This window comes from Bufo bufo, chromosome 9 (assembly GCF_905171765.1).
Source record: "Bufo bufo chromosome 9, aBufBuf1.1, whole genome shotgun sequence".
Lineage (NCBI taxonomy): Eukaryota > Metazoa > Chordata > Amphibia > Anura > Bufonidae > Bufo > Bufo bufo.
The window spans coordinates 167472942-167490170 of record NC_053397.1 but is presented as its reverse complement, the minus strand read 5'-3'; the positions used below and the strand labels follow the sequence as shown (position 1 = coordinate 167490170).

General features: G+C 41.0%; 1 protein-coding gene across 5 annotated transcripts in view; it reads right to left on the bottom strand.

Annotated features, from left to right (window-relative positions):
• Positions 1-17229, bottom strand: part of GRAP2 (GRB2 related adaptor protein 2) — a 230448-nt gene that overhangs the window by 111393 nt on the left and 101826 nt on the right. For 2 of the 5 annotated variants that reach the window (XM_040408050.1, XM_040408052.1), the window contains exon 2: positions 8468-8556. In XM_040408050.1, the coding sequence (XP_040263984.1) occupies positions 8468-8545 (78 nt within the window). In that variant the 5' untranslated portion in view covers positions 8546-8556. Of the gene's footprint in view, positions 1-8467; positions 8557-17229 lie in introns of those variants that run through there. The other 3 variants (XM_040408051.1, XM_040408053.1, XM_040408055.1) reach the window with 2 other exon arrangements.

The window sequence follows — 17229 nt, the reverse complement described above, 5'->3', positions numbered from 1 at the left end:
CTTCCTAAGTGGACAGTTTGATTTCACAGAAGTGTGATTGACTTGGAGTTACATTGTGTTGTTTAAGTGTTCCCTTTATTTTTTTGAGCAGTGTACTTGCTTGTTATGTAGAGTAACATAGATAATAATACAGTAAAATTAACTTTAGAAGTATAATATAGGTTGTTCATAGTCAGAAGACTTTGTTTAATGGAACTTTTGAAAAAGCTCTACACTTAGCAAGGTTAACACACAAACTGTAAATTTCGTTTGACAAAAATGTCATAAAAATAGCAGTAACAAAAAAAGAAGTGATGCTGTCTAATACTGGATTTGCAGTGTCATAGCAGAAGATAAAACATATCTTACTAGTAGATAAACCATGCCATCCCCATATTATCTATCTTCCATTTGATATTTCTAAATGTCTCAGAGATGAGAATCGGGCCAAAGCTGGGTCCAGGGAGTCATTGGAAAGTTAAGGGCCTAGAGCAAATATGTGTTTTACTTTGCTGTACAAATGCTCCTGTGAGTATAAGATTTTCAGTGTACAGCATGGCATTATAGCTGCTAGCTATACGGAGAACGAGCTAGCATGTGTGTGGGAATAGCTAGTTTAGTTATTTATATATATAAAAAGTATAAGAAGCATAAAAAGTATACAGAGAATATGAAGTTTCCTATAAACACACAGAAGATGTGTTAAACTGGTAAAGAATTTCTTCAGTTTTAGTGCCTTGAAGTCTGATAATTCTAGTAATCTATCACCTGTATTTTTTATTGTAGCTGCCCGCTTGCAGCGTTTTGGTGTCCATCTTACGAAACTGAGCCAAACGGATCCGTTCTGACACACAATGTAAGTCAATGGGGACGGATCCGTTTTCTATGACACAATCGGATCCGTCCTCCATTGACTTTCAATGGTGTTCAAGACGGATCCGTCTTGGCTATGTTAAAGATAATACAAACGGATCCATTCTGAACGGATGTAGACTGTTGTATTATCTGAACGGATCCGTCTGTGCAGATCCATGGCGGATCCGCACCAAACGTGAGTGTGAAAGTAGCCTTAGACTCCGGTCTAAATAAACCCTATATCTGGCGGTGGTTCCGCCGAAGTAATGAATAGGCACAGGCCTCTACATAACTTCGGCGCATCCAGCGCCAGTCTAAATTTAAGCTAGCTTCCTAGCTGGCTTACATTTAGACCATTTAGCTCACATCACCCCCACTTTTTTAGACCAGATGTGACCGGGGAAAAGTCGCAAATTGCAGCGCAACTACCCGCAATCAATCTAATATAGGTGTATTTCTGGATAATAAATAATCCCCACGGTATCTAATGATAGAAGACAATCACTAAAATTTTATTGAAGGGACAATTAAATAGGAATAATTGTATTTTTCCCTGTTTCAACAGTGTTGTATTTTTTTGGAAAGTTCATTTTTAGTTTAGTTTATTTTTAGTTAGTTTTTTGTTTTTTTTGCTTACTCTTCCCCATCTACCTATTTAAACCCTTTTTATAGACTGAACCAATTTTTGGCCTTGAGAACTGAGGCAATGTTTTGGTTTTTGTGTCACCACATTCCATTAAGATCAAGTTGCTATCTTTTAAGATGTTTTTGTCATTATTTTAGTTTATATGTCTGAAACATACAATTTCATAATGCATAAAAAAGAAATTGTATTTTATTTTTATATCCTTTGCCTTTTAAGTAATAAAAATAATTATTATATGGGTTGTTATGAGTAAGGGGATTTTTAACATGGCTAACTATTTAATTATTCTATTATTTTATTCCAGTTAAGAAAATGTTACTTTTAAAATATCTTAGCTTTGATGTATTGTTGTATGGCTATATGACGAGGCTGTCAGTACAAGACTGATAGCCATCATGATCGCCTTAGTTTGTACCATGTTGTCAGGTCTGACAGTAAATGGCAGAGGGAGACCTTACATGTTATTCTCTGTGCTTTAGGAGTTTAATGTCGAGGATCAATGGTTTCTTCTATCCCAGCTGTTAGTACAGGAGGGCAGATGTCAATCACAGCTTCCCTCTGATTGGTGATCTAACACCGTTTCTGTGCCAGCGCAATCACCTTGATGTATGGTATGTGTTAAGGCTGGCCGCAGGCTAGCCTGGATTTGTGGGAGGGGCCGGTACCTGTCTTAAGCAGTCCGGCTCTCCCAGGCAGCACGTCGGCATTCGGACGTCTGCTACTTCCGGGTGTGACGTCATCAGCAAGCATCCAGCACGAGTCGGATCTCAGAGAAGCCGGGGTACCTTTCCCTTCAGTCTGCAAGCTGTTCAGATCGTTTTACAAGATAACTGGTTTGTTTGGGGAGCGTGGCAACATGGAAGAGGGTAGGAGGGTGTGTAGAGAGGGGGAAGTGTGCCGGAGGATCGCTTCTCCTCACTGCGTTCAGGCACATGCAATTCAAGTTTTGGCACCAGGGGGCAGCATTGTCACATGGTTGGAGCTCATTGCCTGTTCAGCACTTTCAGCATAACCTGTATCTAAGTTCATACAGGGGCTGCGAGTCATCTGGGCTCAGCAGGTTAAACTCTGGTAGCTGGGTCCTGATGCCATTACTGAGTTGATTACTTACAAGGGTGCTGCTTGTGCACATGTTTGACACTCTTCACATACACTACATACATATCTTAGACACATAGTTCGCACATCAGGCAGTTTGACGAAAAAAAATAAAATAAAAAATAAAAGGGTACAAGCGGATTGTTAAATAAAGTAAAAAAAAAAAAAAAAAAAAAGAGTGGGTTGTTCAAATAAAAAAAAAGAAAAAAAAAAAAGAGAATTTTTGGGATTAAAAAAAAAAATATATATTTTTGGGGAGCCTTTATCCACCAGCTTCATCCATACACCACCGTCAATAAAGCTACACGCTCGCACGACATACACACCCCTTTTCATCTCGTAGACTAGAGTCATACGTCATACGGTCTGTTTTCCACAAATCCTATACGTACATACAACACCTACCACGTCTGTAGGTTCGTTAGCCCGCAGTATTCGTTTTTAATTAATCTGCCACGTCACAGATTCACACAAACTCGGGCTCGCTTCATACGTCAGTGGAAACGACTATCATACTCCCTGTCAGCCTCGAAGGCTTTTCGTTCAATCGTTTCACACTGCTGAAGGGGGGAGGGGATTTTTTTTTTTTTTTTCTCTTTTTCTTTCTTCTTTTTTATTTTTTGTTATTTATTTATTTTTTTTTTTGTTGTTTTGTGGTGTTTGTTGTGTTGTTGGCACATCCGGTCACGGTCTGCACATTGAAGCCGGCGTGACTGAGCCGGGTGAATGTGGAGGCACTAGACCAGCTGCTGCGGCTTCATCCGGTTCAGCCGTTCCGTACATTCCTGGTGGAAGGGTTTTCACGGGGGTTTCACACTGGGCTCATCACCTTGCCCCAGCAGACTCACGAATGCCCCAACTTGCAGTCTGCTTCTAAACATGCTGGTCTGGTGGATTCACTCTTGGCAGTTGAGCTGGACAAGGGTTTCATCATTGGTCCTTTCCAGTCCCCTCCTTTCTGCACTTGGAGGGTGAGCCTGGTGGGGGTGGTGCAGGGAAAATATTCCAATAAATTTCATCTGATTTATGATTTGTCTGCTCCACATTCTTCCTCCTATTTAACATGATTTTTTATTTGATTGCTTAATTCTGAACACAGCTACATCCCCAGTTATAAGAGGGTGTGCATATTTATGCAACCACATTATTTAGTTTTTTTGTTTTCTTCCCTCTACCTAAAAGATTTCAGTTTGTTTTTAAATGGGGTGGTACAGTTTATAGATCACATTAAAGGTGGAAAAAGTTCTGAATTATTTATCTTTGTCTCATTTTTTCTTATATCACAGAAACCTGACATTTTAACAGGGGTGTGTAGACTTTTTATATCCACTGTACATGAGGTTAGCAAGTACATGAGCATATCTGTTATAAACCATTGAGGTTTAGATATCTAACATCCACTATGTTTAGAGAAAAGATGGTTTCTCCACTGTATATAGTTGTGTGGGAAAAGATTCAGTAAAGCCTGTAATTTATATATTTATATCTCTGCTATTTCTATCTTACAGGGGTTTTACAAGAATTTTATACTGATGATATATCCTCTAGAGAAGTCATCAGTATTTGATTGGTGGGGGGTCCGACACCTGGGACCCCAGCCGGTCAGCTGTTTGTGAAGGCAACAGCGCTCACAGTAGTGCTGCGACCTCTCAGCTTAGAGTGAAAAGATAACCAGTACCCTGCTGGTCCACCTCTAGCCTGGATACAGTTGGGCATGGAGACATCCCAATGGTATACTGAGGCACATTTGACAACAGATGTTGCAGTTGGGCCTGTAGATCCTGTACACTCTTATATTGCCAAAGCTGGAGTCCCAGCTGGTCCCATAAATGCTCAATTGGTGATAAATCTAGTGACCGAGCAAGCAAGGAAAGTGTGCCACCCAGGGGCGTAGCTAAATGCTCATGGGCACTGGTACAAGAGTTCAGCTTGGGCCCCCTTCCCTCAGTGCTTTGTGGCCGGGGGCAGGGAAGCACATCCCCTTTGTGCTGCCTGAGGCAAAAATTGAAATAGCATCCCCCCATACCAAATTCTTGACCTAACCCCCTTCCCTCCAGCCAGAGGTATAACTTGACCAGCATGCATTTTTTTGTAATACCGGTATCTTCTTATGTGGCACAAGAGTCTTTGGGCCCTCTCAGGCTCCTGGGCCCAGTAGCGACTGCTACTTCTGCACCCCCTATAGCTACGCCCCTGGTGCCACCCTTTCTGATCCCAAACAGAACCTGGATTTGTTGTTAAAGACGATACAGTTCTAGTCCATAGCAGTCCAGGTTTCTCGTTCACAACACCACTGAAAATGAAGGTGATGGTGGCTTTCTGTCAATGAAAGGGCATGTAATGTCTTCAAGAGCACCAAAGAGGCATGTCTAGCACTCAATGCTGTCTTACTAAGGGGTACACTTCTCAAAAGTAGCCTCTGAGAGCCTTTCTATAGGGAAGCAGGGGAATCACTTTAATGCCCTCTTGTGACAAGACACCCTATATAATGAGACCACATCTGTAATAATTTACATATCTGCTTGAGACATAACTGCCTACCTAGCTTTGCAGCAAGCCAACATTTCTGAGTGCCTTACTTTTTTGTCAATAAGTGTATATCTATCTATCTATCTATCTATCCATCTATCTATCCATCTATCTATCCTTAACTACGGTATATCTGTAGTCATAGCAGCTTTTATGGGGCCCAAGAGTAGGGGGCCTCTTCAGGTGCAAGAATTTCATGGTGGATTTCTGCTATTTCTCGCTTCTGTGTGGGTTCTCCATTGTTGGGTCGATCTGATATATGACTCAAATGATTTCTGAAGTAGAAGTGCTGTACTTATGCTGCTGTTTGAGTTTTTGAAGTTCAGTTTACTGGTAAGTAATTGATGAAGAATGGTGAAGGGTTATCCTTGACATTGCTATGGGGCTCTATAAATTCGTATTGCCCCTTGTAGGTGCTTGGTTTTTGCCATTATTTTATGATTCATTTCATAGACACATACTAACATGGTGACTATATATTATTGCAGTACATTTTCTCTCTTGAAAAAGGGCTACACAAACTGCTTTATAAATGTTATCATCTTGTGCTAGAGGCTGTCATTAATTGAGACCTTTGGACGATATAGGGTGGATGGATGTGAATGTAGTAATCTGAAACTATACTCAACAAGATACTTCTCAAGGACCCTTGCACATCTACAGCGGTTACAATGCAATCTGCCCATGACATCCTGAAAGCTGTGCAGAGAGTCTCCACCATGAGGTGTCAAGGCTTAGTCATCTTACAACTGCTGTCTTACTCATAGACCGAACGGAAGCCACACGCTTGTCTGAAAGCCACAGCCTCCCCAGACTCCAGCTTTGCTGACTGCATGGCTGACCCTGCACGTTCCACTCATGCACAACCTTCTCTACTATAATAAAGGGAACCTTTTATTTTCTCAGTTATAATCGACACCAGCTTTGGACAGGAATATTAATGACATTATTTATGCAGCTTTTGCCTGGACTAGTGGATATATTAAACTTAATGTGGCTTCACCTTGGACTTGACAGCACTCCTGACATGTCTGCTTTATTGAACACCTGTATTCCCCAGAAAATAATTCTAGAAGATGTTGTCTACTTGTTATTCCTCCTGGAAATGTATGTATGAATTGACAACTGGTCATTGATATCGTCTGCAACTGATACAGATACTGTCAGCTCTTTTTCATAGAAATCTACAAAGATATTTTTCCACCTTTCTTGTAAATCTGGCTTCTCATAATCCAAGTAACACCAGCAGCTTCTGTGTTTGATAAGTGCATCCCAGTCCACACAGCAGGCAAATAACACATCTGGATTTTGCAGATCTGCCACTGAGTAGGGCCATCCACATGACTCCTCATGATGGAAAAAGCAGAGATTTAAATGAACAAAACACAAGTTTTACTCGTTCCCTCCCCCCACAAAACTATCAATCTGCTCAGCTCCTCCTGCTCTATAGTACAATGACTGCAGATTGGCAGACTTCTCTTAAATAACCCGTTATGTTGCCCCATAAAGATACAGTATGTCAATCAACTTTTGCACTCTTTGGAAATCAGCATATCTAAGCCCTACCAGGGCCAGAAAAGTAAAGGGAACCTGTCATGATCTGCAGGCAGATTAGAGCAGGAGGTGCAGAGAAGATTGATATATAGTTGTATAGGAAAAGGCTCACTATAACTTGTAAGTCATATATATTCGTGCTCCTTTTGGGCTTTGAGGTCAAGGAGGCGGTCCTAACAGTCATATCCTCTATGACAGTATATGGATATAGCTGGCAATCCCTGATAGGACCGCCTCCTTGACTTCAAAGCCCAGAATGAACAGGAATTTAAATGAATGAAATACACATTTTATAGAATCTTTTTCCACAAGACTATATATCAGTCTGCTCAGCTCCTCCTGTTCTACAACCTGATGTATTTGGCTCACACATTATGTTCAACTTGACAAGTTCCCTTTAAGAAGCTCAGCATGATAGTTGGATAGCTGTTTGTTTGGCCATTCATGCATTCAGTATTGCACTTCTCTACCAATTCCCATTATATTGGTAAAAAATTTAATAACAAAATGCTACTTTTTTTTTTAAAATGATGCCAGTAAATGCTCTCTTTTTTTTTTAATAGCGTCAACCAACTTTCCACTCCACCTACCCCTTATCCATCCCCTCAAACCTTACAGATGGCAGTATGTAGGGACACCTGAAGCCCGAATAGCTTTAGGTATTCTATTAATCTCTATAGTTCAACAAAGAAATTAAGTAAAGAAAAAAAATTACTACTGTAATAATGGAAAGCAAAAAAAATAAAAAGATTCACGGACGCTGTCCAGAAGAGTTGCCAAACTTAGAATTATTAAAACATGAAAACAAGTAAAATGTTTCAAATATAAAATGCACGTTTTGAAGACTGTCTGGCTTCTTCCTCAGATACTGGCATCTGAAGAAGAATGCAGACCGCCTTTGAAACTTCTCATTCTGTGTGCATTTTATCCTCTTAAAAATGTAGTTTTCATCTCTTCCAAGTTGTGGAACTCATCTGGACAGTGTCTGTCAATCCTTGTTGTTTTTATTTTTTGTGACCCTTTGGTGAACCCACGAGGAAGGAGCAGAAGTCTGTTGATATTTCCATCCAAAAACTTTACTGTATTGTGCCAGGATACTCACACAACTCCATTTGGTGAGTGGATTCAGTGCTTTTACTTTGTTTTACCTATTTACGGTTCCACACATGGAGCGCCTCTTCTGTTTCTAAATCCGATAGCAGAAAAGCTACTGTGACATCCTAGTTGTTACTTCGGGACGAATGCTTTAGTGGGACATTTTCATTATATATTCAAACCTAAATTACGTATTTGTTCTGAAAAGTGAAATGAAAAAAATCGAATTCCTGTGCCCGGTTATCAGAGGTTACAGTTACAGGACGTCTATGAAGGATTTGATGCCATGTTCCCATGTCTTTTCCAGTGCCTGTACTCTTACAGCTTATGGTTTTCGAAGTACATTGGCTTCATGGAAACCAAGTTAGATTTCATATTTCTAGCATAATAAAATTAAAGAAATCTAAAACAATGATATATATGAGACTCACTGTTCCTGTGAGAACACTAAACTTCCATGGCATCGGTGCAGAAAGTATTCTGTCTTCTACATTCACATAGAATTATTTCCTGGGCAGGCCATGGAAACCTCTGCTCATGTACTGGAAGGATCTCGTGGATCTCCAGATTAATATACAACATGTAACCTTAGAAATGATGTGGATGCCCTTACTCCAAGCAATAACTCTTGGCAGAGTGTCCCTTTATATAGAAAGGCCTAGGATTATTATAGTGTAAAAGTACTCAGTATGTAAAGCAATTCTCTCTTACCTTCAATATGTCTCCTTTTTTGAAACTAAGTTCATCTTCCCCAGATGCATTGAACTCGTATAGAGCACGGGCCTCCATCCTCCTCGCTGCTAAGAAGTAACACAAAAAATTCAGTAAGTGGGAAGTCATAAGTAACACAAACCTGCTGTCATGTAAGAGATATTGCTATAATGACATGATCAAACCCAAGCTGGTTTCATTGCAAAAACCAACCTTTTCATTTGAGAGAACTGTCCTTACCCAAACCATGCCCATCATTAGCTAGACTTGTCACTGCTACTTTTTAGCTTAATATATTTGCCCCAATTTGGAAAATTTAGCATGGCCTGTGTGCCAGTTTTCTGGATGAAAAAAATATAAATAAATTTTGGTGCATATCATTCATATCAAAAAGTGGATTAGCTTAAAAAAAAACTGAAACAGTAATCTAAGGGTGCTAAGTTCACATCTTTGGCACTTAACTCTGGTAGTCTGTTCTGGCAGAGAAACAGATTACCTGAGTTACCATATGTGGCATACCTGCCGAATCCCCATTGATTATAATGCAGCGGTATTTGTCCGCCTGAAAACTGGAATTTATGTTTGGAAAGCTGCCAGATCCCATTATAGTTAATGAGGATCCGTTGGTGCCCTGTGGTATCCGGCTATCCCGAACAGAATTCCAGAGTTAAGTGCCAGAGATGTGAACGTAGCCGTCGTAGTAAATCTGCTCCGATATGTTTATAGGTAATACTCAATTGCTTGCAACACAAGCACACAATAAAAGCTAGATTTGATCGGTACACAACATGTGGAGTCATACGGACATATTAGATATATTTATAAAATCCCAAATTTTATTCAAAACTGAAACAAAAACTAAAATGCATATACATAGATACAAAATATTAAAAATATAAAAAAATGAAGGAAGAGACAAGCTGGAATCACTGTTGACCATATACTGCCCTTATTCCAATGTGGTTGTATTAAGGTGACTGGGATCTAACAAACACACAATACAACCCAACAAAAAGAAACCCACACCATGAAATAAGAGTTTCCTGCTTTAAGTTTTATCTACTGTAAATGTATATAATATTACCATTTCCCATTGTTTGTGTGTGAAGGCCCCTTTACATGGGCCAATAATTGGGGCAACCACTTAACACACAGCATTAAGGGGTTAATGATTATTTTATTCACAGGATGCCTGGAACCCAATGTAAAATCTGTAATAGACATCACTAACTATAGCACTACTTTTTGGGCACCTCATGGTCCAAGGCAACCTTTGCACCCCTGTATCTACACCCCTTGTCAGGTCACACCTTTGCCAGCCATCCTGTAGGTCAGAACTCTCCTTCCCTCTCTCTCTCTGTATTTCTAGTCTACCTTTTCATCAGCTATCCTGCCTGCCAAGTCACATCTTTACCAGCTTTCCTTATGCCACTCCTTCACCAGTTCTTATACAGGAAACTCCTTTCCCATCTTTCCTATATACCAGTCCACTATTTTTTCAGCTTTGATGTCTGTGGCATTTGTTGCACAGAGGTTTGAAGGGCTCTTGACAATGGCCCAGTTTATGCCACTGTCACATCTTCGATGCGAACTCTGGCAGTCTGTTCTGGTGAAGGAACAGTCTGGCAGAGTTCAATGTATCTGGCATTGCCATACCACCATGCACCACCGGATCCCAATTCACTATTCTAGCTGGGATCAGACTGCTTTCTGACATATATGCCAGTTTTCGTACGAAAGCAAAAAAGTGTAGTTTTTTTTGTCCAGCTGAAATCCAGCATATATGCCAGATACAGTGACTGGAACAGAGTGTTGGAGTTCAAAACGCAGATGTGCACCCAGCCTTACTGATCCCTAAAACCAGTCCTGCTTGTAATATTATACATATGCAAATATAACATTTGTTGGCAGTCATTAAAACAAAAAAAAAGAAGCACAGTCAAACAATTGATTTTAATAGCCCACATTGGGAAGCATGTTAATCATAGAGGCCAACTGTCCTATAATGTAACTACATAATAGAGTAAGAGAAAGATGCCAGTCAATCCAGTTCTAAAAATATATTAATATTAGTAAAGTAAAATAAGGTTCCTTAGGTTGGTGCCAATTTACTATAAAGAAAGAGAGAAAGGATTCCAGGGGAAGGAATAGTATTGACCAGTTTGCTCTGTAGGCATGCTAGCTATGAGTTGTCTATGCAAGTATGGAAAGTGAGCTAGTCAATTATTCATGCAAGAAGTATGTAACCCCAAAACATTGAAAACAAAACTGGGAAAAAAAGTTTTCCTACCTGTAGCCTTACATAGTAACATAGGGGCACATTTATTAAGACCGGCCTCTACATAACTTCAGCGGATCCTCCACCACTTCTAAATGTCAGACAGCTTCCAAGCTGTCTTACATTTAGACCATTTTCTACGCCTAAAACAGCCATAGAAAATGGTATATAAAACGGGCCTTCTGGCCCTTCCCCTTCCCTGTTTTTGCCACGCTCACTTTTTTTTAGCCCCGGTGTGAGCAGGGAGAAGTCGCAGATTGCGGCGCAAAGGTCCTAATTTAGGCATATTTCTGTTTCATAAATGACCCCCATAGTTTTTAAGGCTGAACAAAGACATACTTCCATACAATTCAGCCTGTTGACCTGCAAAGTTGATCCAGAGGAAGGCAGAAAACCTTCATGAGGTAGAAGCCAATTTTCCTAATTTTAGGGGAAAAAATTCCTTCCCGACTCCAATCAGGCATTTAGAAAAACTCCCTGAATCAACAACCCTTCTCCAGAAATCTAATAACTGTAACCTGTAATATTATTACCCTCCAGAAATGCATCCAGGCCCCTCTTGATCTCTTTTAGTGAACTCACCATCACCACCTCCTCAGGCAGAGAGTTCCATAGTCTCACTGCTCTTACCGTAAAGAATCCCCTTCTATGTTGATGGAGAAACCTTCTTTCCTCCAAACATAGTGGATGTTAGATATCTAAACCTCAATGGTTTTTAACAGATATGCTCATGTAGTTGCTTACCTCATGTACATCTTCCCTACGCTTTTTTTTAAATTAGCACTCACCTGACCCGTTTTATCCACGTATACAAATAACACTGGTTTGTTCCCATCCTGTATGTAGCATTTCCTTTTCCTGTATCCATAATGCACTTCTTTCTCTGCCACAGCTCCAGTACCACCTCTAACAACACCCAGCAAGTTTATAGCCCATCCCACCCAGCTAGTTACATAGACACTCCCCTATAACATCCCTGTCCATGGAGACAACATCACAGGAAATAAGAAAGAGCTACATGGACATGGTCATGTGACCGCAGCCCTGGACAAAATATGGGAACAATAATGGTACAAGAAATACATTACAAAATTAAAGCTTCCTTCATAAATGATTATTTTAAAGGATGTTGATGCAAACCAGAAAAGACTACTTTCATCTGTGCTTTCCGCTACTGAGATCCATCATAGGATCTCAATAGCGGGGGAAAACACTTCAGTTTTGTCCCCATTCATTGTCAATGGGGACAAAACTGAGCTGAAGGGAATGGAGTGCACCAGAATGCATTCCGCTCCATTGCGTTCCCATGACGCACACAAAAGAGCTGCAAGCAGCGTTTTTGAGTGCGTCCTGGGATGCGGAACAAAACTGATCCATCATGACTCACAAAGTAAGTCAATAGGGACGGATCCGTTTTCTCTGACACAAAAGAAAACAGATCCGTCCCCCATTGACTTACAATGGTTTTAGAGACGGATCTGTCTTGGCCATTTTAGAGATAATACAACTGGATCTTTTCATAACGGATGCAGACGGTTGTATTATCAAGACGGAAGCCTTTTTGCTGATCCATGATGGATCCAGCAAAAACTCAGATGTTAATGTAGCCTAAGCAAGATCTTTATACCAACCCTATTTATACAAAGCAAATACTTCACCTCCAAACTTAAAATGGCACTGTACTTTCAGTAAACTATTCATATGTCATAGGGACATATCAAAAGTTTATATCGGATCTCTAGAAAGAGGGGAGAGAAGTGCTAACTTAGCTCATTCTTCTCACTGCAGGACAAGAAGTGAGATGGACTCATCAAAAAGTCTATGGGTCCTTCTCGCTCCCAACTCGTTCAGCGAGGAGAGAGTGTGCACTAAGAATTTGCTTCTTTCTCTTCATTCTAGAGACTGGTGAAGGTCAATCATCATTTTCTACACCTGTTTTAGGAAGCTGGCTTACATTTAGACTGGTGCTGGATATGGCTAAGTTATGTAGGGGCTTATTAACACCGCCATCTAAAATGCCAGTCTTAATAAATGACCCCCATAATGTTTCAAGCATAAATATGCTGCAGAAAGGTCTAATCCTTCTGAAAGCCGGGAGATGGTATCACTGATAGTATTGAAAAATTTGCGTTTAAAATATGCAAGTGATTTTTTGCAAAGGCAACTGTGTGACTACAGTGGTTGCACACCCCTAAGGACAGTGCTAACCTACACAAAAAGTCTACACGGAAAAAAAGATGCCTTCACATTGCCTCAGATACATGAAATCTTCAATCATGGCTTTATGGCTTCTTATGGACAAACTTACTATTCAGTAAATGTTTACATGTAGCTGTGATTATCAGTTTATGTCTAAACTTTCTCATTGAGCATACAAAACTTGAGGCTTAAAGGGTTTTCCCGGGATTTAAAGTTTGATGGGGGTACAACTCCTGGTGCTCCCATTGATCAGCTGTTGGAAGGGGCTGTAGAGCTTGGACAAGAGCTGCAGCCTCTGCCTTGGCCTGTGATGTCACATTCATCAGCCACATGGCTTTCCTGTAGCTCATTTCCATTCTAGTGAATCGGAATGAACTGGAATACCAAACACAACCGCTATCCAATGTATGGCACTGGGCTTAGTATGTCATGAAGTGGCCGCAGCCCCTTCAAACTGCTGATCATCAGGGGTGCTGGGAGTCAGACCCCTAAGAATCAAATATTGATGACCTATCCTGAGGTCTTTAGTATTTAACTCGTAGAAACCCCCTTAATGTTAGAAGTTTTTTTTTTGTCTTTTTTGTTTTCATTTACCCTAAGAGCTCTAGTAAGATCCACCAGACTGAGCAGTGTAGCTACTAACTCTACTTTCACAGATGTTTCCTCTTGTGGCCTATTATTGCACCTGCTTTGCAGCAGGAGGATGAGAAAGGGGTTAACCCATGCTCCTGTTGCAATATGTAGGACCTGGTTTTTGGCTAGTTTCTATTCTGCCACGTAATCATGGGAGAGTTTCTGAAAAAAAAGCTCTTTATTTTGTATTCAATTTGTTCCGAAAATGTTTTAAGAACGTTGTCCCCTTTCATTAGGGGATGAGTATCTTTGCCTGAGCCTGGGGGCTCAGCAGCGATCCAGTCAAACGCCTGGTGCCTGATTAAACAACCATTACTGGCGTCTATTTTCTTCCTTATCCCCCCCCCCCCCCCCGGTCCTTTTTCGCATGACTTCTCCAGAAATGTATTTGTGCTCATGAGGACAGCCGGATCCTTTCCCCTGGCTTTGATTAAGAGGCTGAGAAAAGAACGGTTAATGAGCGTGCCCTAACGAGCACTGATCAGTTTGCTCTGAAAACCTGATGTGTGCACGCTTCACTGAGCCCTCAATGTCTGAGGGAGCTGAAAATGAAAGATTAAAAGGGGTGGGTTTATATAGCGACGAACAAAGCCCTTGCTGCTCTGTGTGAAACAGTGCTTACAATACAATAAGGTCCATTTATCAAGCCAATTGTTATGCTGAAATGATAAAGAGCTAATTTATCAAGGTATTCAATTCTAAATATTTCATCTGTCATTTTTTATTACAGTTTGGTGCCCTGGTTGGTAACAGAAAGGGGAATATGGTACTTGTATTTATCAGGCACCACATTTAGAGAATGCATTTTAAGAATCAGTACCATTCCTAATGGAAATATAGGGCTGAATTGTCTAGCCTAGGCAGAGTTTAGTACTTAGCACTGTGCAACCTTAGGATTTCTTTTAAATTCCTTTGCTTGCTAATATATTCTTATATCAATTGGAGCTCTACTTTTCTGATACAAAGCTCCAAATCTCTTGCTAAACGAAAAAAAAATGGCTATCTGCAGCCGCCACTAGGGGGAGCTTACTGCATACTATGAATGAATTGAAACTCAATAATGTAGACAGTATTCAGTAGGCTTCTAAGCACCCTCTAATGGTAGCTACACTAACTCTAGTATCATGTATGGGATATGAAGCTTGAGGACCAAAGTCTAAGTGCTATAAATATAAATTAGGAACTTATCAGCCCAAAATTGTGGACCTAAAATAACATGGTACTAAAGGTAGACGCTCACTTTAATGAGGTATTGTAGGATTTTAAAGGGGTTCTCCTGGCTTTTAATATTGATGACCTATCCTCAGGATAGGTCATCAACATCAAATCGGCGGGGGTCTGACACCCCCGCCGATCAACTGTATGAGATGTCTCCCATCTCTATTCCTGCTAGCTGCTACTTTGCCATAGACATAGCAGTAGCAGAAAGGTAGATGGGAGACAGCACGTGCACACTGCATGCCCCGTCTCCTCATACAGCTGATCGGCGGGGGTGCCGGGTGTCGGATCCTCGCCGGTCCTGAGGATAGATCATCAATATTAAAAGCCTGGAGAATCCCTTTAATATTGTTGGCCTATCCTCTATTTACACAGCGCTGTCCATGGTGTAGTGGATGGAGTTGGTAACTGCAGCACTGCTCCTATTGAAGCGCAATAGAATAGCGTTACAATCTCCGTCCACTATTGGCAGAAGTTCGCACTGGAGCTACTCTGAAACAGCTGATCGGCGGAGGTGTGGGGTGTTGGATGCGTGCCAGTTTTATATTGATGGTCTATCCTCAGGATAGGCAATAAATAATAAAATCCTCAACAATCTCTTTAAATTGCGTTGTCATTTATCAATGCAACTTTATTTTGAGTGTATCTTACACTACTTTTTATCGATTATTTATTTAAAGAAAGTCTATTGTCACAAAGCATAATGTCTGGTTGGGTTTGCAGAAAGTATTAAAACTGAACCTTTATTATGTTAATTTGTTGCTACATTCCCCAAAAAAGAGCTTTGTTTCACTACGCAAATGAACTGTTCGCTGGCCCCGGGATGGGGCCCTAGCCCCTCGGTTCCCCAGCTGCTGCTTAACATGGGAAGCCCCTCCTCCCCTTGGTTGATTGACAGGTGTCGGAATTGTGCTCTCTCACCTGGCCCTCGAATCTCACTCTTCCTTGGTTTAATATGCAAACTTGTGATTACACACTTCCTTTTAAGGTTTTGTGCCATTACCATAAACCTATCTGTAAACTTAAAATGTATGTGCCATATCCCAGACCTGCAAAGTGTGGTTTGTTATGTAATGTTTATAATGTTATGCCATGTTTGGGATAGTTAACCCTATTCCAGATGTCAACCATATTTCATCTTCAAAACTATAACTTTTACAGTCAGCAGAGTTACCAGCAACTACAGTTATCCAGACCCTGCTGCAGGTAAGGGACTATGGCTCAGACACTCATCACCTGGATCACATCCAGGCATTTTCACAGGTAGACACCTACAGCCACAAGTGCAAGCTTACAGCTGTTAGCCAGAAGTTCAAGTGTACAAACTACTGCTGGATGTAATACACGTTAATTCTTTTACATCTCATTCCTTATTCCACCTTTCCACTGCACGAATCATATAAAATCTCATCAGGGTCACTACCTCTCCCATCGTCTACACTAGCTTCTCAGGGCCTCACTACATTAGCAACACAAAATATTTCCCTCCCATAGCCCCCTGTCCATGATTTGTTTTGAATTCCTGTTGCTTTAGGTAACTTCCACCTCAGGGATGCTGCTAATGGTGGATAACTGGATACTCTTGCGCAGATTGTAGCTACTCCGCTGTGTGCAGTGTGTTTGCTGCACATGCGCGGCCCAGATGTCTGCTCATCTATCGTCTCTTCAGCCCGTTCTCTGGTATCATACTTTCATCCTGCTCGCTGCAGGAATAGACATCATACAGAAAAGACCAGGAAGAAAGAACTCATCATGGGGGGAAAACAGAGACTATACAACAAGGTAAATGTGCGATCAAAAATGTGGTCTATGGCAATTAAAGGGAACCTGTCACCTCAAAAATGCATCTACACCCGCCAGCAGTACCTCGTAGTAGCCCGCAGCCTGTTAATAATCATATGTTTCATCCTGTTGTCAGGTGCTGCGTAAGTCCAAAAAACTAGGCAGCTGACCCCTTGACTTCAAGCTGGCCGGCACTATAGCGCTGATGGAGAATAAAATTGCATTTTTTGAACTTACGCAGCATCGGACAACAGGATGAAACATATGATTATGAACAGGCTGCGAGCTACTATGAGGTACTGCTGGCGGGTGTAGATGCATTCTTGAGGTGACAGGTTCCCTTTAAGATTCATGTTTATCGCACAACCCCTTTAAAGGGGTTGTACAGACAGCATATATTGATTGCAGGGGTCTGACACCCAGTACCCTCACCGATCAGCTGTTTGAAGAGGAGGCGGCTCTCCATGCTTTATAGATTGTTACCATTTACGTCAGTCTCTGTCACCAGAAGGGATTGCAATTTAATTTCCCAGTAGGGACTGATATTGCTCTCACTCATCCCCATACAGGATCATTGTTTCTGGGCAGCAGATCGCTGTTTAGACAGCACGATCTGCTACCCAGAAACGATAATCGGTGTTCCTGCACGAAC